Source organism: Gasterosteus aculeatus, chromosome 8, assembly GCF_964276395.1.
Source record: "Gasterosteus aculeatus chromosome 8, fGasAcu3.hap1.1, whole genome shotgun sequence".
In the NCBI taxonomy this organism is placed as follows: Eukaryota; Metazoa; Chordata; class Actinopteri; order Perciformes; family Gasterosteidae; genus Gasterosteus; species Gasterosteus aculeatus.
This window is the reverse complement of record NC_135695.1, coordinates 6,103,378-6,126,839: the sequence shown is the minus strand read 5'-3', so window position 1 is coordinate 6,126,839 and position 23,462 is coordinate 6,103,378. Positions and strand designations below refer to the sequence as shown.

At 43.5% G+C, this 23,462-nt stretch overlaps 2 protein-coding genes across 12 annotated transcripts; one reads left to right on the top strand and one right to left on the bottom strand.

Annotated features, from left to right (window-relative positions):
- The first annotated feature begins 397 nt into the window (after positions 1 to 397).
- On the top strand, positions 398 to 4,192 carry tbc1d7 (TBC1 domain family, member 7). 3 transcript variants are annotated; one of them, XM_040185205.2, is made up of 8 exons: positions 398 to 585; positions 665 to 884; positions 1,020 to 1,100; positions 1,190 to 1,380; positions 1,957 to 2,094; positions 2,542 to 2,687; positions 3,259 to 3,388; positions 3,471 to 4,192. In XM_040185205.2, the coding sequence occupies exons 2-8, from the start codon at positions 773 to 775 to the stop codon at positions 3,555 to 3,557; spliced, it is 885 nt and encodes a 294-aa protein (XP_040041139.1). In that variant the 5' UTR covers positions 398 to 585; positions 665 to 772; the 3' UTR covers positions 3,558 to 4,192. The 3 variants fall into 3 exon arrangements, with proteins under 3 accessions (XP_040041139.1, XP_040041140.1, XP_040041138.1); XM_040185206.2 differs by having other exon boundaries at positions 435 to 585; positions 693 to 884; XM_040185204.2 differs by having other exon boundaries at positions 441 to 884.
- LOC120824386 (phosphatase and actin regulator 1) lies at positions 3,807 to 22,884 on the bottom strand. Of its 9 annotated transcripts, none has more exons than XM_040185199.2 (13): positions 22,674 to 22,884; positions 11,528 to 11,692; positions 9,781 to 9,861; positions 9,238 to 9,360; positions 8,959 to 9,147; positions 8,603 to 8,861; positions 7,887 to 8,077; positions 7,358 to 7,514; positions 6,296 to 6,351; positions 6,145 to 6,206; positions 5,707 to 5,847; positions 5,542 to 5,618; positions 3,807 to 5,083 (listed from the first exon to the last, which is right to left on the bottom strand). In XM_040185199.2, the coding sequence occupies exons 1-13, from the start codon at positions 22,783 to 22,785 to the stop codon at positions 5,068 to 5,070; spliced, it is 1,629 nt and encodes a 542-aa protein (XP_040041133.2). In that variant the 5' UTR covers positions 22,786 to 22,884; the 3' UTR covers positions 3,807 to 5,067. The 9 variants fall into 9 exon arrangements, 7 of the variants coding, with proteins under 7 accessions (XP_040041133.2, XP_077964009.1, XP_040041129.2 ...); XM_078107883.1 differs by having other exon boundaries at positions 8,603 to 8,774; XM_040185195.2 differs by lacking the exon at positions 22,674 to 22,884 and adding an exon at positions 13,312 to 13,783.
- Between the last annotated feature and the right edge of the window lie 578 nt (positions 22,885 to 23,462).

Here is a 23,462-nt window from a genome sequence, read left to right as displayed (position 1 = left end):
AAAATAAAAAATGCACAATATACACACAGTATGCACAATTTGATTAAACTGTAAAATGTGATAGATACATATAACTTATATTCATACATTAGCCTAATCTTAAAAATAACAAGTATTCCGTATTCTAATTCTAAATAACTAAATAAATATGCAGTTTTAAAAATGCTTTATTTTGTCAAGTAATTTTGATTTCTTGTTTTGTGTGTAATGCCTTAATGTTCAACAATTGAACATACATACAAATAATTGTATTTCTTTGTGTAAAAGCAAATTGTATTGCGCAATAATAAGATCAATGTGATTAATGTGGGCAAGAAAAAGACCCACCCTCAATGGTGTCGGTAGAGCAGCAAATAATCACTTTACTGTAAACTGCAAACGGAACACCCCCGCGTCGCAGCGTCACCACACTGCGCATGCGCAGACGCCGTCTCTCCATTACCCGGAAGTGTTTCGATAACAGCAACCTTCATTTGTATGGGCTTTCTCCACTCTTCTACGACAGTGAAGTTATGAAGTTTGCTAACTAGCTGAAAGCGAATGCAACGTTACGTCAATCGAGTCTGCGTGAAACACCTGTACAAGGTAAACATGTTCACTCCGTTTTGCTAGAAAACAAGCGTTGAATGTACTAAAGGGAAATGCTGCATTTCGCCTCACACAGAAAGATGTGCCCCTGATTGTGCTTCTAGCAACTATCAGCTCATGTCCAGTGCTGGAGGAAGTAATCAGATCCGCGTAGACGGTATCGGTATCAGTACACACTAAAGGCATGGCTGAAGATCCGCAGAGAAATTTTCGCTCTTCATATTATGAGAAGGTGGGCTTCAGAGGAGTGGAGGAGAAGAAATCCCTGGAAATACTGCTCAAGGAAAATCCTCTGGGTAGGTAACAATTCACATGAACAACATGAACTTCTAAAATGGCCTACATGGTCCAGGAACAGTAATTTGCTTCAATTTGGGCAGATGTATATCAGTTATTGTCCTTTTTACGAATGTGTTTCATCTTTCTAATAGATTTAGAGAAGCTGAGCACCTTCAGCCAGAGGTTCCCCCTCCCCTCTATGTACAGGATCCATGTGTGGAAGGTGTTGTTGGGTAAGACGCACACGCATTCAATAGCTTGAATTTACAAATGTAAAATAATTGATATGTGATCTGTGCACAAAACTCTCCTGTTCTCGCAGGAATCCTACCTCCCCACAGTGACTCTCACGCTTTGGTGGGAGGCTACAGGAAAGAGCAGTACAATGACATCCTGGAAGCTCTGCACGTGATGAGATACGTCAACTGTTCCACTCCTTTCACCGACGTCTGCCTGCGCATGTTCCAGCTGGAGAGCCAGGTGCTTCCACGGTGCTCTGAGACCACAGGCCCGGTAAGGGAGTCCTGTTTGAGACTGATACAGCACCAGGGGATCAGTGCATAGGGTAAAATCTTCCATGAATGTGCTAAATCACCTGGGATTTCCCACACCGGCTATTTTAGATGCTCTTCTGATATCCTAATGCAGAGTTATGTAGACAACAGTAGGAATTGTGATACTTATGCAACCCCAAATGAGAGTGTGTCGGTGTGGACTTCGTTGTAGACGATTGTGTTGGTTTGTGTCCTGTTCAAATCTGTATATTTTGAGATATCATAGTAGTGTGAGCATACTGATGACAAATGACTCAATTACTCAAATCTATTTAATGCTTTACTATTCTGAAAATGATTGTCCATCTGGTCCTTTGCATTTGGACTCAAAATGTGATTTATGTCTAGATAGAAATGTTTGAAATGATAAAGAATCAGTTGATCAAATAGTGTATTAAAAATGAGAGGACAACTTTAGCTCCTGATTTTTGGGACATTAGGTTCTGTGAATGCTTGTATTTAGGTACCACTCACACCTTTATTCTTTAATGTGGTAACGCTTGATAGTAATGTGCTGAATTCATCCATTCTTCAGGACGAAGAGAACGAGGACTTCCTCTCCATCGCTCGATCCATGGAGGAGATCGTAGATGATCCTATTGACTGCTATTGGCTGATCAAGTGTTTTGTCCATCAGTTCCACGCAAAGTTTGGAGACTCAATACCTCACCTTGTAAGTGTCACACAATTATTGTCAGCAGAAGGTCTTTTGGAATCGATTCTAAGCTTTGATTTTCTTTCTTATACCCCAAAGCAAAATCCATACCAAAAAAATGCTCTATAGTCATTCATTATGACAGTAAAAAGAAATATCATGTCTCTGCTTCCCTCAATTGTATTGTTTTTGCTGGGCAATGTTGACATGGGCTTTTAAATGTGCTTGTATTTCATGTTCGTAAAACACAAAGCCAGTTTTCAAGAGCTCCTCTCCGGGTGTAGTTTTGAACATGTTTTGTGGCTCTCTTGTGCTGAGAAACGTACAAATCACGAGGTGTACATTTAGTTTCCTAACAGCCGGAATCAATATGACAAACTCCGGAGTTTAGATCGCATATCGTTTGAACGCACCTCCGTGTGACTCCGTACTTGTTGTCCCCCGCTGTTGTGTCTTTTGGTGTAGCCGAAGAGCCTGGAGCATTATCTGAGTCAGGAGGAGCCTCGGCTGCTGCGGCATCTGAAGAACACCGACGCCTTGGCTCAGCTGCCGTACGGCCTGTGGTTCAGACGCTGCTTCGCTGGTTGCCTGCCCGAGTCCAGCCTCTGCAGGTCAGTTCACTGTTCGCGGCCCAAACCGACCGGCACACTTCCACCAAGCCAACGCGCGGGATGTATTCATTCTTCCTTTATCCTCAGCAGAAGGATGAATTGTGGTGTCATGTTTTTTTTGTTGTTTTTTTTCAGTGTGAACCTGCTACTTAAACAGTTTAACAGTCCCAAAATATTCCATTCACATACACATTTTCTTTGAACAATGATATGTAGAAATAAGAATAAATTCATTTTAAATTCGAGGCACAGCAAGAGATTTATAGACAAATAATCACTCTGCATTTAATTGTGCCTTGTGTTTTAAATGGCATTGGTTTGTGAACACTTGAGACCGTTTTAACAACTATACTTATGGGCCCTAAGAGCAAAAGAAAAAAACAAACTACTTGCAGCTACACTGCCGGTTAACGTTGAATGATTCCATTTGTTGCTCCATATTGAGTGAGAGGCAACACTCAATGGTACCTTTTTTTCCACTATCATTCCATTTTAAGCCCTCTGTGTTTGCTACAAATGTCTCAACATTACATTATTTCACTGGTGAAATAAGCTGATGCCTTGTTTTTAGGGTGTGGGACAAGGTCATCAGTGGGTCCTGTAAAGTCCTGGTGTTTGTGGCCTTGGAGATTCTGCTGAGCTACAACAACGTGTTGCTGGGAATCAGCCGGCCTGAAGGCGTGGCCAAGCTCCTTTGCAACGTGAGCCAACGGCAGCACAACGCCGCTACATTCTTGTCCACCTTCCCGCTTGTGAAGCCTCACAGTAACGTTTCCCTTTCAGATACCACAGGAGAACACGGATGCCATTGTGACTAAAGCTATCGACTCGTGGCATAAGTATTGTGGCACTCCGATGCATGCTGTATAGCCACATGGAGCTCCGCACACGACGGAAGTCTTGTCCCCGAGGTGAGAGGCTTTCCCATGATGCATCAGGACCGGCTGTCACAGTGTGGATGAGTCCCTGCAGGACGGACAAGAAGACTCGTCACGGGCTACTTTCAATAAGAAGAGAACTACGCTTTCCCCAAAGAATATGATGAACCACACGTGGAAACGACTGAACACTGAAACCGCTGCTTTGCAGAAACGCCGTTGGGACAAAGGCACAGAAGCATTAACTTGTTATTATCTTTATGAGTTTCTTTCTTCAAGAAACTTGCATCATAGAAGTCTCATAATAACGTAATACCCACATGCAGTTTTTCTGCTTTACAAAAAACATTTTGAAAAGTCTTGCTTACTTTCTTTGCTATGTACAAGTATTAGAATTCTGAGAGCATTTCTTTCAAAACATTTTTAAACATTCAAGAGACAGTAATAATACCGACGCTTGTACATACAAACGCTTAATCAGAAACACGGTCACAACAGATCAACCAGCTGTCCCAATAGTATGCTCAGATGTATGTACCGAACAAGGACTGCAAAGAATAAATAAAGTGAAGGGGCAGGAATTTTCCTCTCAACAGCACCAACAAAATAAAAAAAATGGAAACCAAATCCACCTTTGATTTTGGTAACGCGTCATGCGGCGTCCACAGCATCAGTTACTGTATCAAACAATATAATTTGGCAACTTTGACATCCCTGTAAGTAATAGTGAAGGCAGAGTGGCACCGTGGTTCAGTAACTCTCACCAGAAGTGACTTGAGATGCATCCAAGATTGAGACTGCCGTGGTTTAAAATGGAGATCTGAAATCTAAGGTGTTCTGAGCTCTTGTATTTAGCTCAGATACGTGCAAATGAGAAAAAAAAAGCTTGGATTATTGCTTGTGTGTGTGCGTGTTAAGAGGAGATCTCCATTATCAGTGTTTCTGGCTTGCTGGGTGCATTTTGGGACATTAGGCTTAAGATTCAGCTGCCATTTTTAGTAATTGAGAAACGATCTGGATGTCATCTATGGAGTAACATCGTGCCAACACAAGAAACTCCTTAAGGAAAGATCAATTCCAGTTGAGCGAGCACAGTAAGAATATTTTGAAAAGGCAAGAAAACAATCCCTGCGTGAAATAAAGTCCCATCTTCACCACCTTTGGTTTGCCTTCCTCAAACTTGGCACATTTTCTGTTTTACTAAAGCAGTGTTCCAAAAACAAAGTGCTGCAAAAAAACAAACCACATCGCTGCCTCTTCAGCTGGAAAAATAAATAAAACAGCGTTTAGATATTGAGATGTGTGTGAAATCTCCACTGTGGGGGAGATTCTGGGTTCAAAGTTGAATCCATTTAAATTTTCAAAGTGTCTGCTAGTGTTTCCTGTGATGGCCTCGGCACCCGGCCAGCAGCTTGAGGTCGACACTGCAAAAGGTCGCAGTGGGACCGAAGGAGGCCCGTCGTTGGGGGTATAAAAGCGCGGCCGACTTTCTTAGATTCATCTTATGGTCGATGAAACCTGCAGGGAGACACAACAGCAGCAAGAGGGAAAGCCAGTCACTTCATTCAAAGGCCGTTAGAGGGGGTCTTTTTTTTTTAAAGTAGCATCTGTGTAGCAACTAATGAGGCGCTTGATTGATCAGATGTGCTTGGAAAAAACACCTGATTAGAAAATGTGTCCCCTTATAAGGGATTCTAGTTTAAGTTTAATAATTGCGACTACACTGGTCATTGAAAGTGACATTTTGTGTTGAATGTTGACGACCACTTATAACAGTTGTCCTGAGCAAATTAAATCTCCCTTGTTTGGGTAGAATATGTCAGAAAAAGTGTCATTTAAAGTAATAATATAGTATGCGGTCACAAAAAGATATAAAAACCATACACCATAGAAAGGGTCATGAAGTTATAAAAACGCACCATAATAGTCTTGGCATAGTATGTTGGAATCTCTGCACTCACTCTTACCGGCCTTACCTGGTGAAATGCCGGCTCGACTCATGCACCTCCATCTCTGTGCTCTTAAACTCATTCAACTCCTTCCTGATGGCAGCCTGAACAACGCACAAAGTACACACAGTATGCAGTAAATGCACAATCTACTCCGGCGCGCTTGGGAAGCATCGTTGTCCGTCTGTCGACCTTATCAGCAGCTGTTAGCCGAGTCCACGGCTTGTCGGCTCTCCGGTCGTAGTCCTGAGCCTCGGCGACCTCCACGTAGTCGCTGAAGCGGATGAGGATCTTCGCCTCCCTTAGTTCCTCCACTGTGGGCCTCTGGCTGAGCTAGAGGGGGCAGCAAAGGAGACGGGGTCACTGGCGGTAGCGAAATGCCCCGCAGCACGGATGCTGAGGGGGACGTGTGTGTGCGTGTGCAGAAAGGACGGCAGATGTTAAGTGTTGTGTTTGTGACTGCAAGGCAGCCGCTTCACTTCTCTTGGTGGATATTAGATTAGTACATTTGCATATTAAATTCCATTCCTTTGTTAAGTAGTTTCCTTCAGATATCCTGCCAGACGAGCAGCGTGATGATTTATTTTCTGAACAGAGGGTGCATGTGGAGAGCCACTGTCTCCGTCTTACCTTCTTGGACAGATGTCTCTTGATCTCCCTCTTCTCCTCCTGCTCCTCCACATCGTTTCGAGCTGGAAGGCGGGAGAAAGAGAGCGGGATCAAACACGGGGATGACTAACACATACTGTCTGTTCTCTCTTACCGTATGTAAGTTACTGACGTTTGAGTATGTTCCTCTGCTCCAGTTCCTCCGCTGTCGGCCGTTGACTCAGTCGCCTTAAAGCATTAAGTAGAATAAACAAATCTATTTACGGAAGCATTTTTTATGTGCGCGCACACCTGCAAGAGCCATACAGTCTCAGGCCGAAATGTGTCTCTCGTGGACAGACTGGACTCTATTTCACTGTGAGGCTTTACTTTGTCAGCTGATGGTTCCAGACCGAGGTGCTTACACTCGGTAGGCTGTTAGAGAGATGCAAAGAACCGGCGGTTGTGACCAACGAGACGGTCAACAGGGAAGCCAGCGGAGGAGGAACACGTTTTCAGATGCGACACAAACTATTTTTCAGTAACAAAATGATAAATAAAAGATTATAAATAAAGATATAAATAACAATTGTGAAATCCACCTGAGCACAGAGAATGGAGAAATAATACATGATGAATAAGTTATTATTGGGATGAAGTAAGGGAATACCATCATTCAATCTAAAGTGTAGATTTCTCAGCTTGGTCCATTATTAAACCTAAGGAAAGATGTCATGGGGATGATGCTGCATAATTTCCCATCCGTTTGATCCAACAAGTAGTGATAAATGGCTAAAATGAAGAATTTCATTAATTCAGCTTCACTTGACACTAAATGAAAAAAACATGTCATGATTGTTTTTGATTGTTCCAATGTTTGGAAATCATTCGTTGCATCACTAGATACAGTATCTAACAAGGTGTGCAACTGTGGTTTTAGGGAAAGTGTTTTAACATTTTAACATGATTTTTTCCCTTAGGAATGATGCTCACACCACATGCTGTCCCCCACTTTCTATTTCATGCTCCTCCCCCTTAATATCTCTCCTCCTCCCATCAGTTACTGAATGCCTCCTCCCTTCCCTCAACTCCGGCTATAATAATCCATCATCGGCTCCCTCTCGCAGCCAAGTCACATCCACCGCAGCTGTTGAATACCCTCTGAGGGCGGCGGCGTCTGCGCACGGCGTGGTAACGTGTGTGTGGTCGCCCGCCTCAGTGGCCGCGGAATCTCTGCATGCGTGTCGTGACCCACCTGGTCAGCTTGGTGGCGGTTTGCAGTCGCCACTCAAATCTCTCCTGGTCCGACTGCATCGGCAGGATGTTTTTGTCCTCCAGATCCCTCATCGATGGACGGTTGCTCAGCTTGATGGCCAGAGAGTCCTTTCGTAGAACCTTCATCGCCAGTGTGCCTACAAAGTACAGGAGGAACATGTGATGCATCAATACTCACTTCACAGGCTTTTCTTTAGGGCACATTTACTCCGGTTCAGTGAGTATTTGCAGCAGTAGCCGGCTGAAACAAGCTTTGATGAATCCACCATACGCTTCCTGCCAGCCACCAACAGCATAAAAGCACACATTGCGCCTGGCTGGTGACTATATTGAAGTATTTAGTAGCATAAACACCGTTTTCCGTCCTAGATATCATCTTTTTTTCTCCTGGGGAGAAATCTATTGAAAGCCGTCAGTTTCCAGTTTGAATCCAAGCATTAGTCCTTTTTTTCCCTTTCCTTGTATCATGTATTGTGTGTATGCAGAGGAAGAAGGTAAAGTACACCTACTTGTAAAGAATGTATCATCATCTTCCTCCTCATCGTCATCATCGTCGTCTTCTTCTTCCTCCTCGTCATCTTCTTCCTCCTCCTCCTCCTCCTCTTCCTCAGGCAGGTCTTCGTAGTCGGCCCCCACAGGGAGGTTCTCTTTGTCGTTGTTACAGTCGATCATCCCCGCGGGAACCGCGTGCATCAAGGAGCTGCAGGTCGGTGGGAAAGGGCAAAGGTCAGACCTGATAAGCTCGACGTCGCATGAAGTTGTAAATGACAGCAGCTGCGCGCAGACTGTGCGTTACGACTGAAATGAATGTGTTTGTTCATCTAACATTGGCTTCAAGTTTCAGAACCAACGGATGGAAATTACACAGGGGTCACTTAGTCAGAGAAGGTAAAGAAAAACATCAAAACTGTGCACTTCTTCTCTCCTTCAGTCTATCTATTCTATCCCAGTCTGTCTGCATTATACCAAAAATATATTTATGTCATCGAAGGGTTTTTCATTTTTTTTTTTTTTTTTTTTCGAGTGTCGATGGGAGAGTTTCGGACAGGGGGATGTCACATGTGCACAGAAATGTCTAATTTGTGATTTTAGGCTATATGAATAAAACATATATATTAAAGGAATCAGGAAACATTTATTTACCAAAATAAAAATAAAACCATGCAAAACGAAGTCCGTATGGTGATACACTTTGAGATTTGATGTCCCACTGTTTGATCCGCACCTCTCAAACCTCTGCATGGTGAGGGCGAGCGTCTTGTTGAGCTCCTCTATGATCCGACTGGGGGGGTGGAGGGGAAGCCCCACCACCCCGTACTGCAGGGAGTGCCCGCCCACTGGAGCGTGGCTGGGAGGGGGGCACTTCTGGAAGGCGAGCGAGGAGGGCTCCGTGCTCCCTGCAGGTATGGAGATCATTAGCTTCTTTGGAGGTAGAGGAGGAGAGAGCTTCGCAGACATACACGGCAACCTCACCGGGGCACCGTCTGCACGCAGCAGGGTGGTGGGTGGGGTGAAGAGATTAGACATGTCCACCGAGAGCCACACAAGCATTCACAAACACACGCAGGGAGACAAATGTACCTGCGAGGTGATTCGGTAGCCTGTTGAAGGGCTTGGGGGGCGGAGCAGGAGGTTGTTTGTGTAGCGTAGGAGGTCTGGAGAGCGTTGACTCTGCGCCATCGGCCGCATACACGGGAGACTTCTTTGTGGGTTTTTGGCCTTGGTCCTGTTGACATGGACCCTCTTTCAGCATCTGAAACTTCAGAGAGCCTGAGGATCAAAAAGACAGGAATGAAAAGGGTCCGACGGTGTAAGACCAAAGGCAGGGCCGCTACGGTGCCGGGGGTCTCCGCTGCCTACCTACAGCCGCAGTGGCTCCTTCCATCAACTCAGTACCTTCAGACTCTGACGGGCTGGAGTCGGGCACCGGAGAAGGCCCGTTCTCCATCTTCACCTCCTGGAGTAGAGCCGAGGAAGAGCCCTCTTTACATACGGAAGGGAAAGAGAGGACAACGGGAGGAGGGAATAAAAACGTTACTAGGGACACAAAATGGTTCAGAAATTGCTTATTTTGTTAAAATCATCTTTATTATATGTATCTATTAAAAATAGATATGACTTCTTGATGCAAAATAATGTGTCAAATCAAAAACATATCCTGTTTTGCGTTAAAACACTTTACATTTACCAACTAAGTTAAAATAGCAATATAATGGAATCATTGATCAACACTTTTCGATGCTTGATTGTATCATCAGGATCCCAACAATAACAACAGTGATTATCCAAAAATCAATTTAGACAAAAAAAGCTCAAAATCAAACTGTCATGAACAAACAAATAAAGCAACACATTTCCTAATGAACAGTTTGTTTCAATACTTTACGTTTTCTTGCCCCTCACCTTTCTCATATACCTCCTTGAGCACTCCTTTCTTAATGAGCTCCTCTCTGCTCTGGCGAGTAGACATTTTCCTCTCCAACACTGAGGGACGAGAGACATGAAGTTGAGTACAACAACAACGACAACAACTAGTACTACAAATACAAACAGCACTTCCACCTCGTCACTAGCGGTGAGGAATGTATCTGCTGCAGCAAATGCATGCGTGGACTCACTGCCTCCATCCTTGTTGCTACCCAGAATAATAAATGAACACATCATGTTGGATAAATAATAAGCAAATTGTGAATTTAATTATGAGCTTAACTGTCTTTTTAAAGGTGTTTTTTATTCTCTGGGCTTGAGAATTAAAGGTGATATGTTTTTTCATTTATTGTTATATAACCAACATAATGATGGGAACACAAAAATACAAAAAATAATGTGTTTACTTATGTATGCATGTACCTTCTTCCTTTTAAAACTTAATGAAAACCTTGAGACTTTTGTTTTTTATTGAATAACATGTTTTTGGAATTTCTTGCTGTGCCTAATGAGAAAATGCCGTATATTTCAAGATAGCATGGCGGTTTTCTCTGTATCAGTGGAATCATAATTCATAATTGATTGAACGCACCAGGAGCGAGTCCAGCAGCAACACACCGTGCTCACAATGTGTTTCTACCTGTGTGCTGCGAGCTGAAGGCCGATATCTATATATACCTTTTATAAGCACAAGCAACCTGCTGGGACAGCTGGCAAAACAGCAGGAAGTCTCTCTGCACTCCTCTGCTGTGTGTTTGTGTCTCTCAGTAATAACGAGATGGCAGCTGAGAAACAACTACAGCTTTAACGCTGCCGTCAAAATAATAGGCCTTCTATTTTTATTTCAGTCTTTCACTAAGTGCAGATCGTAGCTGAGAACCGTCATCCACATTTACTCAGACCTGGAGCTGACATTGAGTAAATTCATTGAGAAATTAAGCTTTTAGAGCTCTTTTGTTGCTGCAGTAAAAGTTAACGATCAACTTCAGCAAGAAAATCAAATCTAAATTGTGGAATTAAACTAGTACAAGCATTTTGCCAAAGTAAAAGTAGTGTGAAATACTATGTAACACGTCCAAGTTTAGTTGTTGTTAATATATTTATGAATAAATATGATTCAATTTGTTACTTCTCTCAGAAGGCATTACTTTTTATTGACTTGGTCAAGCACTGTTTCACATACAAGACAACGGACTACGGCGGAGTACAACATCACTCACTATTTACAGAGTCGTCCATTACTGGTGTGTTTGGTACCCCGCTGTCTTCTGAGAATTATTACACCCTTTCTACCCCCAGGGGAGTGAACTCCACTTGGCACCCCGACTATGTTCCGCTGAGCAGCACAAAAGACCCTTCAGCTGCTCCACGCGTCCCGGGCACATCGGGGACGCCGCCGGGCTCCGAGGCCTCACCGGACTTAATTTCCTGAACACACTTGTGTGTCAGTGACCTTATTCTTCCAATAAATTGTTTTGCATAATTCTTTGGTTCATGTTTGACGTAAATCTATCTTGATATGAAGAACTTGCTGAAGCAGACCGTGCAGCAGCAGCAGCAGGAACCGCTGGCTAAAGGCCACCTGGTACTTTACCAGCCTTAGAAAACCAGAATAAAAATATATATGAAATCACCCACTACTGTTGCCGGGTGCCACGGGGAGACATCCGTCTACCGACTGGGAGAACTGGGTGATGATGTCATACAGTGATGCGGTTCTCACCGGCTGAGGTCTGCTTGAACTTTTCACTCTTCTTCTTCCTCCATTTCCAGGGCTTAAACAGACGTCCCAGTGTGGCGAATTTGCTGCGCCGCCGAATGGGAGGCGTGTGTGTGCCTGGAACCAGCGAATCGGAGCGCATCGCCGTCAGCCTCTCCACGTCCTCGGCTGAGAAAAAAGAATGGGAACAACAAAGTCATTAGCAGGCAGGTAAACAGCACCGACGAAAACATGTTCTTTTTTACCGGCTTCATTGTGATTTGTCAGTTACATAATGACAAAATCAACTGGCAGTTCAATATGGTGGATTTGTAATTATAGTTTGATAACTTTAAAGTAAAAAATAAAGTGAATATCCAGTAATCGTACCGCATGTTTTCTGTAATATAATAGGTTTCTTAAATCCTCCCCTCCTGCAGACAGAAGCTTCACCGCAGCACAAGTGAAGAACAAGCTCTGCAGCTGCTGGACCGAAAATAACTGAATATGTATAGAAGAGAGGACGTAAACAGAGTGGAAACAAGAAAACGGAAACCATTTTGTTGCTTCCTTTCTGTCTGCTAGTTTTAATTTATTGGCAAAGAGGTTATGTGTTGCATTATATAGACGACTGATTAGCGGTTTAGAGAAATAAACTGAAAATGGGCCCCATATGACGCAAATACCACTTGCCATCTTGCGAACAAACGCATGATAAACATCTAGAATGTGGGACAATTGTGACGTAGTCAGTGGAGCGCACTGGATATGCTCCTTGGCTGCATCTTTCCATTAAATATCATATCTTTACATCCTTCTGTACAAGAAGGAATCTAGGAAACAAGGACATGAGGCCTGATCCTCAGGGAATCAATATTTTTTAAAGAAGAAGGCAACGTTTTTGCCGGTGTGAAGCAGCAAACAGGTGCAGACGGGCCATCGGATACGTCTGTTGGCGGCTCAGCAGCCACCATCGAGAACAACAACAACAACAACCCCCCCAAGCCCCCCAAACCCCTCCACTGCTCCTCCTCAGCAGGACGTATGAGAGAATATCTAAAAACAAAGAAATCACAAAATTGAAAACTAAACTAGAAAATTAGACCTTTTAATTTCACGTGACTAGAAAACACAAATGCTGCATGTTACGGGAGAGGAGATGCTGAGTGTCCCGTCATTGAACTCAATTATTGGACTGAATAATAGCAGCAACAATTACCAGCAGCTCCAAAGAAGGTCTTCAGGAAAAAAGCCGTTTAAAAATCGACTGGTTGTACTTATGGGAAACCAGTTTATACTAATCAAATCTCTTTGACTCAGCAGTCCATTTAAGCAATCTGCTTCACGACTGCATTGATCTGCATGCAGACAATGATTCCAGAGAGGGATTTTCAAATTAAATCAAGTAGTAGATTGTTTGCACACATTTGACCCTATGCTGAAACAATCAGTGCAAAAATATTGATTTGTTGATTGATAGAAAACGAATTGGCACAAATATTGAGTTTTTCCAGTTTTTCCTTTGGGAATTTTTGCTTTTTATATAATTGTAAATATATTGTTGTTTTGGACGGTTGGATAATATGCGGGCTCACCCGACACAGAGATCTCATGATTTACACCAAAACTTAAGCACCAGGAAAAGATAAATCTGAGCTCATGCGCCACATGAACTTCTTCTCGACTTGCTCACACACAGACTACAGTACAAAGAGCCGGATCGGAGGGATGCTCCCGGTGCTGTGAGGAAGAGAAGGGTTCATCCCCCTCCTCTTCCTCCCCGTCTCGCATGCACCGCGTCACCTCACCGTCCCGCGGCTCGGCCCCCCCGCGGCACTTGTCGCAGATGTGTCCGATCTCTTCGCCGACCACGAAGTGGATGATGTTGTTGTTGTTGTTTGCGGCGGGGTGAAGATGATGCTGCTGCTGATGATGCTGCTTGGCGGAACCGTTTCGGGACTTGATCCTCGTCAGACAGAACGCTCTCCTCCTCTCCGTCGGCTCCCGGTCCTCGCACGTGGCCGCCGCCGAAGGCGGGCGGTCGGTGGCGGATTCGGACCCGGACCACGGACACGTGACGTCGCCTCCACGGACCGCCATGTTGGTCCTGCGGGGCGAGACCGTACTGTCGCGTGGGCTGGACCCTCCACCCGCTCCGGTTTGCCTGCCTGACTACTACTACTGACAAGTCATAGTGTAAAAAAAACACTACGACCACTACTACTTCCTGTCGATTCTTTCAGAATAAAAGCACACTGAGCACGCAACAGTGGTAACAATTGGAAATCTATCTGTATCTATCTGTCTATCTTTCTATAGACTACGCAGGTCAGCTGTCAAATCAATAGGATATTGAAATGAATCTCAAACTGTAATATACAATAGAAAATAGACAATCATCACTCTCTAATTCTCAGGAATTACGAGGCTCAAATTCCTGTGAAATGAAATGTTTTGTCGGGCATCTCCTGTTCTTGCAATAAAAATAGAAGTTGAGTAAAGCATGGATAATACATTCTAAATTATTGAGAGATAAAAGGAGGTTGAATTTGGAAACCTTCAAAACAATGAGAGGACTGAAGTAAATATGCTTGGCAGAGAGACAGCTTGTTGTGTTCTGTTGAGGCCAACAAAGGGTCACAGGCTGCTGTTACAAGTCTTCACCGGCAGGTGGAGCTCAAGTAACGAGGCTGAAATCGATTGAAACCTCCTCCATTACCTCCTCCATGTTACAAGACTGAGCCGGGCTGGACGAGCATACAAAGCCTGAGGCTTGTGTGCTTGAGGGAGTTTTTTATGTGTGTGTGGCTTATGTTCATGTATTTTATGCAACACTACGTTTAAAACAAGCTTAATTGTCCTTTTTCTACCGCGGTTGGAAAGATTTTCAATGGACTTTGACTGCTGTCCACACAAGAAGGTAATTAAAGCTTATCACCTATGAGACAGAGGTAGAGTGATTACACCGAATGTTTAATAACAGTTTTTTTTTATATTTGCTTGTAATATTGAGTAAAAGCCATTCGTTTTGTACACACAGGTTTTTTCTCTCCACACTCTGGCTCTCCTGTATTTCTCATTGTCACTTTTCTTCTCCTCACAGACTGAGACGAAGAAAGATGAATGGCCCAGCATTTCTCAAAGTCATCCTAGGTGACAACAGAAGCCAAAGGATGACTTTCGCTCCCCTGCCCCCCCCAAGGAAGACGGCACAACGCCAAGACAAGGCGGGCATGGAGGCCCGTAGCTCTGATAGCTGCCTCACTGTCACATCGCTCTTCAGCTGCAATGACAGTCTCTCCATGTCGGGGGGCACTCAAAGTTGTCGGCCCAATCGATTCCTCCTGTAGTCGCAGCCCGCCACCGGGCCCGGTGCGAACGCTGGTCCTTCCGCTGGCAAGCGATGACAGCAGCCCCCGCTCGTCCATGTTATGCACCCGGGATGTCTCTTCAAGTGTGCCGGCAAAGCAGGATGCATGCCGGGGCAAAGCGGGCAGGACGGTGTCACTCATGACTGAAAATGTTATGGTGTCTATACAGTCCAGAGAAAAGTCAGTGTCAAAAGTCAGTGTCAAGGGCGTCTTAGTCCTAGCGTCTTAGTCCTAGCGTCTTAGCGCCTTCTTCTAAAGATCTTTATAGAAATGTTCCTCTCATTCAGACAAAACACACACAAAGAAACACACACACTAACTATCAGAATTTGGGCTTAGTTCTGACATTTGACACGGCCCTAATTGCAATTTACAACAAAATTGGGCTTATTTACATGTCTTCAAGATGGAAATCAGAAAATACATACGTTATTTTTACCTCTTCACACCCTGAATGCCTCATCTCGTTCCAGCCTCTGTCTTGTTAATAGGAATTTTAAGCCTCAAAATTACATTAAAAAGAGGCAGAAGAAATAGAAGGCTCTCGGGAAGGTTTTGTTCCCTGCACACTTGAGGAGGGCCTCTGCGGGGCTCAAGGGTTTGACAGGTTACAGCTCACTGTGCACTTTATCACGCGTGAAAACATACCAGCTTACTCTCACACTAGCAGAAACACATGTGTACGTGAGACTGCACGCACACACTCACACTCACATGTGGCCACAGGTGTGCTTGTCACATCTTAGAGGGCGGCGTATCCTCTGCCTGTGGGGTGAACAGCTGTCACATTATTTTTATTCTGTTTCTATTTTCTCTTCACACCTGTCTCATCGCAAACCATCCTGTCCAACAGGGTCCATCACCCAGCACCAGGAGTCTGAGCATGTCTCTCACGTAGGCCGTCAGCTCAGACGTGCATCAGCATTAGGTGGGCCTGTGGAGTGTCTTATCTCTGTGCCTTTGTGCCGTGATGGAGAAGCCTGGACCGAATCAATCTTTCTTTGACCTGCCGGAGCAGTGAGTCACATCTCTATGGTGCCCAGTCTGCCTGACAACTCTAATGAGCTTCCACGCCGCCCGTGGAGCACGTTGACCAACACTTCCAGTATTTGATGGCACACAGTCGGGCTGCAACAGAGCTTAAGGTCCGGGTTGTTGGACAGCCAGGAGTCACAAGTCAACCGACCGGAGGGACCTATAAGGGTTCCTCTGCAGTGGACCCTTTTCTATGCGGGTTTGTGTCCTCTTATTTTATTCCTATTGCTTTTTGGGTTGCACACTCAACTTGGCTTGTTTTACATATTGTCTTTTTTGGCTTTAATTCCCCTCTTTTCCCTTTTCTTCCTCCTGTAAAACAGCTGTTAACTTGTGTTTGGATGAGTGATATGAGGGGTTTTGTAATGTGAAATTGATTATACTACAGGATCAATGGGGTCTCTACAGCTCCGCCCTAACTATCGAATGAAAGTACCACCATCAACAGCAGCACTGATGCTGATGCCCTAAAGTTGGCCTGCTTACCAGTAACACTTAAAACACTTGCCTTTAAATCATGCCTTTAGGCTAAATACCACTGACTTGTACACAAAAAGACCCATCACACGGTTTGAGAACTCACAACCGTATTATGTTCAATTAAAACAAACCACACTCAGGCAACACATCTTCCCATGTGACACGCTGAATGCAGAGCGGATTTTTGATTCCCAACGGCAGCTCAAAATTCAAAATTGAATTTCCTATCTGTTTACTTTTGATCCTGATCCACTGTTTCAGCTCTAATTTGATCTCCATTTCAACTTTGTGTCTCTGATTGTAATTCTACCACTGCAATGGTCACCTAACCTGTCACGGAAGATGGATTTGTTTCTTTTTACTCTTTCTAATGGTTTCCTAATATTTTTCCTCATTCACATGAAAAGGCAACATTTCTATATTCTGTTAAAAATGTAAAACCCTTTGGGACAAAATTGTGCCCTGATCTTTCCAAAAATACCTTTTTCTTGAACCAATTTCGTATGTATGACTATCCATAACCTCACATATCAACTCCTCATCCCGTCAACCCAAAAATATGAATCATCCTCTGGCCTTTTGACAATGCTGCTGCTAATCTAGTCTCACTGAGACTACGTTCCTGACAGAGATTTAGAACGGAAAGTTAATGTGCTGCTCTGCCGCTGAGAGAGCTGGAAACCTACTGCAGTCTAAAACATACTCCCACTTCAAGTTAATCTTCATCAACCATCAAGTTTCTTCCCCTAGTTCACAGTAAATGAACCCTACTCAAATCGACAAAATGATCAGCCGTAAACATAAACATAGTAATATTGTGGTCATCATTATCTGTCACGGTGTGGGTTTGTCTCCTGCTTTATTTTGTAGTTTCCTGCCTCTCCCGTCCCTGAGAACTTCACTTCCTGCCCTGGTGTGTTTTCTCCTGTGATTGTCTGCCGTGTCCCTGATTGTTTCCTCCTGTGTCCAATCACCTGCCAACTTGTATTTAAACCAGGTGTGTATGGAATGCCGTTTTAGTCTAAATTAAAAAAAAATGAATAAATACATAAATACATGAAATATGCATTTGAAATACATCATTGAATAAATAAATGAGGCAATAAATACATAAATATTAAATACATTTAATTATTTCATGGTACTTTTATTTCATAATGCCACTTCATTTCATGGTACTTTTATTTCATAATGCTACTTTTCATTTCATGGTACTTTTATTTCATAATGCCACTTTATTTCCAGAGTCTTTTATTTCATAATGCCCTTTTTCATTTGCAGAGACTTATTTCATAATGCCGTTTTACATTTCACATTCTTATATGCAAATCAGGGGGCGTGGCTACATCTAACATTCAGAACAGACAACAGAGCCGTGTGCAAAAGAAGGCAGGCTAAGGGACGTGAGTGTTGACATAATCTCCTCTGAATCGTGTCATCCAGCACGAGAAAAAGTCAAAATGAAAAACAGAATTATGAAATAAAAGTCCCTGGAAATGAAAAGTGGCATTATGAAATAAAAGTACCATGAAATGAAAAGTGGCATTATGAAATAAAAGTACCATGAAATAATTAAATGTATTTAATTTTTATGTATTTATTGCCTCATTTATTTATTTCATGATGTATTTCAAATGCATATTTCATGTATTTATTCATTTATGTAATTTGGACTAAAACGGCATTCCATAGGTGTGTCCCTTGTCTCTTTGAGGGTGAGTTGTTGCTGTCTTTGTTGATGGAGATGGTTTTTGGATTACTTAGTATTTTGGTCCTTGTTTGTGTGTGGGCCTTTTCTAATAATTTAGTTTTAACGTCTGGAAAGTCTACCTTTCGCCACTCTCCCTGTGACATTATTAGAGTATTTGTAGTTGTTTGCAATAAATTGAGTGACTTTGAGTAACTTTTGAAGACCTATTTCATAGAATTCAGTTTAAATGCAATGAAATATCTTTTTAACAGTTATACTACTCAACTAATTACTGAAACCGAAATTAGTGCCAACAAGGGAGAATACCAATTATTTATATATGATCTATTGACAATTATAGTCCATTTTTATCAAATGTTTGCAGCTGTGGATGACAATTAAACCAGTCTCAGTTTATAGGTGTACTGACAGACTATACAGCTAATGCTACAGTGTGTGTCAAGAAACACAAAATATTATAAGGATATGTAATACTTTGATTATTAGCATTTGTCTAGTTTAAAACCCTCACACTCCTCTTCTTTCTCTGTCCAACTCCAACAGTGTTGACATTAAGACAGCTGCACAGTACAGTCTTAAAAAAGGTGTGTTGGGAGGACGGGGACACAAAGTTCATTGTTTTCTCTCCTTCCCACAGTTACTTGCTCTCCTCTCCCTCCTTACCGTTCACAGGCCTCTCCACCCTCCCTCCTCCATGTGCTGAATTAATTCAAAGTGACAGAACAGCAGAGCCTGGAGGAGCATTGTGTGTGTGTGTGTGTGTGTGTGTGAATGTGAAACTTGGCACATCACTGGGATATGAGTTCAAAATATATATTGGCTTGTTGTTTTTTTTACATAAAGTACCTCTTTGAGATGAAGCAAAGATCTACATTACAAATAAAAGAAAACATTAGAACTCCGTTGAAAAACATCTTTGTACACTCATCCTCAAAAAGGGAGACCCAATGGAAATATCTTCTCTGTTGGTTGCTACAGGTATTACTCATCACTGCTTCCCTGTCACACACGGGGATGACGAATGCAACAAGTCCAGACACGCTGTCTGAATGCACGACTACTGGGAACAACTTTACCAGAAGGGACAAAATAAAGAGCAGCTACTCTTTCTTTCTCATTTAGATATCTTCCCACAATGCAATGCACAGAGGAAGATAATAATAATAATGCATTAAATTAACCCAGGAATCAGTCCAATGAACAGACCAAAAAGTCCAGAAACTGTGCAGTCACACTAATTAATCCAGACAAAAATATGAAAAGAACACAAGCATGACACTCTGAGAGAACCTCTTGTACTGATGTTTGAAATTCTGAACAAGACAACACAGATTCCCCAATCCACGCTTCCATATGCTCCGGCACTATGACTAAGAAAGCTTCCCACCGTCTTGATTACCGTCCTCAGTGTGAGTCAGAAGCCTTCCCAGTCTTAGGTCTACTCCCTGAGCACAATGGTTGGCTTGTCTGGGCTGAATGGATGAACCTGCGTGCCAGTAGTCATAGAGTAGGGGGGGGGTTTGTCTGTTTGGTGGTAGGCAGCGAGGCAGGCAATCTAAAGCGCTCATGCATCCTCCCACTATCCCTTTTGTATCCTAACTGCGCAGGTAGTTCTCCCATTCTGCTGCTCAAGGCCTGGCCGCTCTATGGAGATAGCCGCGCTGATGTATGTGCAAACAGAAAACAAAAGAGAGCCACGCCAATAGTAGGAGGTGACGTGCGTGAGCAACGTTCCCACCGCATTCTATGGATGACGGCCAACTCGGTTTCTTTTCCACCGTGCCAGTCTTTATGTTGTCACCAAAAGCCCCGCCACCCTTCTCCTCAGACCCGTCCTGCTCCTCCACCTCAACTCATGCAGGACCTCTCGCTCATTCAGGGGGTTATTAGAGCTTTCTGGGCTTGAATGAGAGCTGGTTTTGACTGTGTCTTGGTCTTGGTGAGAAGGAGAGAGAGCTGACCTCAATATACATTGCGGGAGCAGAGAAGAGCTGCCTTGGATCCGCACCGGCTCTAAAGGATGTAGGGCAGCGTGAACTTGCAACACTAATACATTAATAAGCCCCTTTTAATTCTCACAATGAGTAAAAAAACAGACGAGACGGATACATTGTAGTTTCAATAACGGCAAATGTTTTTACCCAGCTCTGGGCATTTTAAAGTCTTGTTTAAACTCATTGTCTTGGTTTTACAGTCATTTTTTTAGCAGCTGTTTGCAGATGTTTTCAGTTTACAGCTTTTGACCAGTACTTGCTCTGCACCAAATACTAGACGGAAAAAAAACAGGGTAGCTGGTGATGAAAGTGTAACAAAACCTCTAAAACTAAGAGTCGTTGATATTTTTAACAACGAAACAAAGTAGAAGCTGAAGGAAAGTGAACATTTGATTCAAATTCATCAGGTGGACCCGAAAACAACTCAACAATGAACACTTACGTCGCAGCACTTCTGACGGATGTGTATGTCGGGAAATGTTTCCCAGCACATTAGCACAGTTCCAAAACACCATTATCCATCAGCTGTCTTTCTGACAAATTGTTTTGGAGTTCATCCGCCCACTAGTGTCACTTTGGTAGCTTTAGACAATGCTTAATTGGCTTTAAGGCAATGTGGCACGTCAAAGCCACTCTCTTTGTTGACCCATTTATTAGCCAAGACCTCCTCCTTTAAAAATAGCTTTAGAGCCAGTAAAACACAATTTACTGAGTGAAATGTTCAAAATACGAGCAAGAATGATTCTGCCCCTTTGTAGTAAAATGATCTTAAAAAAATGAGCGCAAACAAGCTCAAGAGAGCAACTGCAGGTTGTTTGGTGATTAGCTCTCAAATCCAATCACCCTCCCACACACACACACACACACACACACACACACACACACACACACTCACATACCGTGTGAAGATTTGGCGTCATGGACATTTGTCACATTTGTGACAGACATCAAAGAAAAGAGTGGGCTGGATTTATGCAAAAAGAACAGCAGCTAAACACAGAAACATGAAGTAAATCAGGACGGGTGGGTGGGCTTATGGCGGAAAAGATATATAGGACCAGAGCATTTTTTGGAGGGGGCAGGAAAGAGAACACAGGAATGCTTTAGGGTTCAAGAAAAGGGGTGAAGATGAATATAACTCTGGCTGGGTGAGTGAACGGTATCCATCCCACACCAGCTTCACACAACTGCATCTCCCGCTCTGTTTTCAGAAAGCCACGAGCAGCAACCCCCCTGCCTCCCTTTAACTCCCCAAACCTCCTTCAGATTCAAGCCATGCCTGATGGAAAGCCCTGACGCAAAGCTGCAAGAAAGAATAGCTTTACTCACATCGCCGAGGCTCGGCTAATCTCGCAAAAGAGGAGGCGGTGCGTTTAACAGGAAACAAAATGGAGAGGAAGATTGTTGAGGGCCAGAGAGAGATTATGGGTCAGAGCACCATGAGTCATAAAGGTCTAGGCAGGCTAAACAAATGATAATTCATTCCTGATCTCATTAGGATTCATGTAAGGCTGTTTATTTACATTGATGCATCACCTAGCTTGAGGTAAAAACAAACAAGGGCAGTAGAGTCTATTTGATTTGATTAAACCGTTGCATAGCAGCGTGCTAAATGCAGGTAGCCTTCATGGATGACAAATGCTGCCCAGTATCCCCAGTATCAGAGGCTTAAGAACACAGCGCTGGGAAATAAAGAGTAAGCAAATAACAGCCAGAAAGGGAAAATTTCTACAATCTGATCCAAATTGAAATTGTAGGCCCGAGTCTTGTGTGCCAGGCACACCATGTGACTGGGATTTGTCACATCGGAAAATTCTGGGGGAGGGTCAAACACAATGTAAAAAAATAAAAAGAAAGCCCTCTCATACATGTAATGTGGATGATCACCAATAGAGGAATGCCAATTCCATGCAATCACTTCCCCTCCGATCGCCTATTCTGCTCGATGGCTCTTCAGCACCGAGGGGGAGTGGACAGCTCCGCGCTGATGTGACGTTGAAGCAGTTTATCGTATTAAAACATGAAAACCTACTTTTTTTTTCACACACGGGCTAATCTGTAAATTCGTGAAACCGTACCATCGTGGCCATGGCAACAAAAGGAAACAATTATCTCGTGTTTCCCTTCACATGCACACACTGGGATTGAGCCACTGCATCCGACGTGGATTCCGCATGCGGGAGCATCCATTCCTTCACCGAATACCTTCTCCAAATGCAAAATAGAAACCGCATTTTAAATGACCAGCCAGAGGCGGCCGGGTCTGCGCAGCGTTTCAATGCAGCCGACAACCAAGGCGAAGTCTGCAGGGTTAAAACAAACAAACAGCCTAATTTAGAAAACGCATCCCCGTTTTCTCTCCTGCAGCGTGAGTCGGTATGTTTTTGCCATACACCCAGGTGCACCAGGAGCACCATGAGCACCATCGGAGCTGCACAATGAAAAAACAAAGTCATGCCGATGCGTGGGAACCGCCGCTAAAACCACGAGTCGATTCCTCACACAGGAGAACGCAGAGTCCCCCATGGAGGATGCAAACACACGCACAGACAAGCCCACGCACACAGACAACCGACTACCTGTCTCCAGGTGCAGAGAGATCCTCGCCTCGTTGATGTAAGGCGTGTCACTCTTGGACCGGACCCTCCGGATCGGTCTGCGGTCTACTTTCTCCTCTGGGGCCGCCGCCATGTTCGGCCGGCCGGGCAGCGCTCACTGGCGACTGGCGGGACTGCGAGAGGTTCGGCGCAGCAGCAGCCACTCGTTCACCGGCCAGACGGTGAGGGAGGGAAAGGGGGGGGGGGGGGGGGGGGGGGGGGGGGTGATGGTGAAGGAGGGAGAGAGTGACAGAGAGAGGGGGGTTCTATAACTCGTTTAGATCACAGTGGCCAGTGAAATTTGAACGTCATTGTGATTTATTGAGAGAACAATGCTGCTTATTATTTTAAATGGCATTTAACAGTGAAAATCTTTTCTTCAAGCTCCTCCATATTTAGGATTTGCTTTTTTAATATATTTGCAACTAATTTGTTTGATTTTTGCAACAGTAGTAACAAGTAAGCATTTTGAAAATTGACACGTCAGGGATTGGGGAAATTGTGACAGATTTGTATGACTTGTATATATGTATAGATCATTTTACAGCTTGATGAAAACAAGTTATTTTCTTGAGGTTCAAAGGACAAATATATAAACACAAATAGGTATGTATCCCTTTTAGTAAACGCATTTTTATTAAAAAAAATAGAAATCCCTGAATTTTTGGCACCACTTTACCAGATTGAAATAGCACGTGTGTTAAGGATTCCAAAACTGATGTGGAAATAATATTAGCAATGTCTCTACTCAACTAAATCATTTATATTATT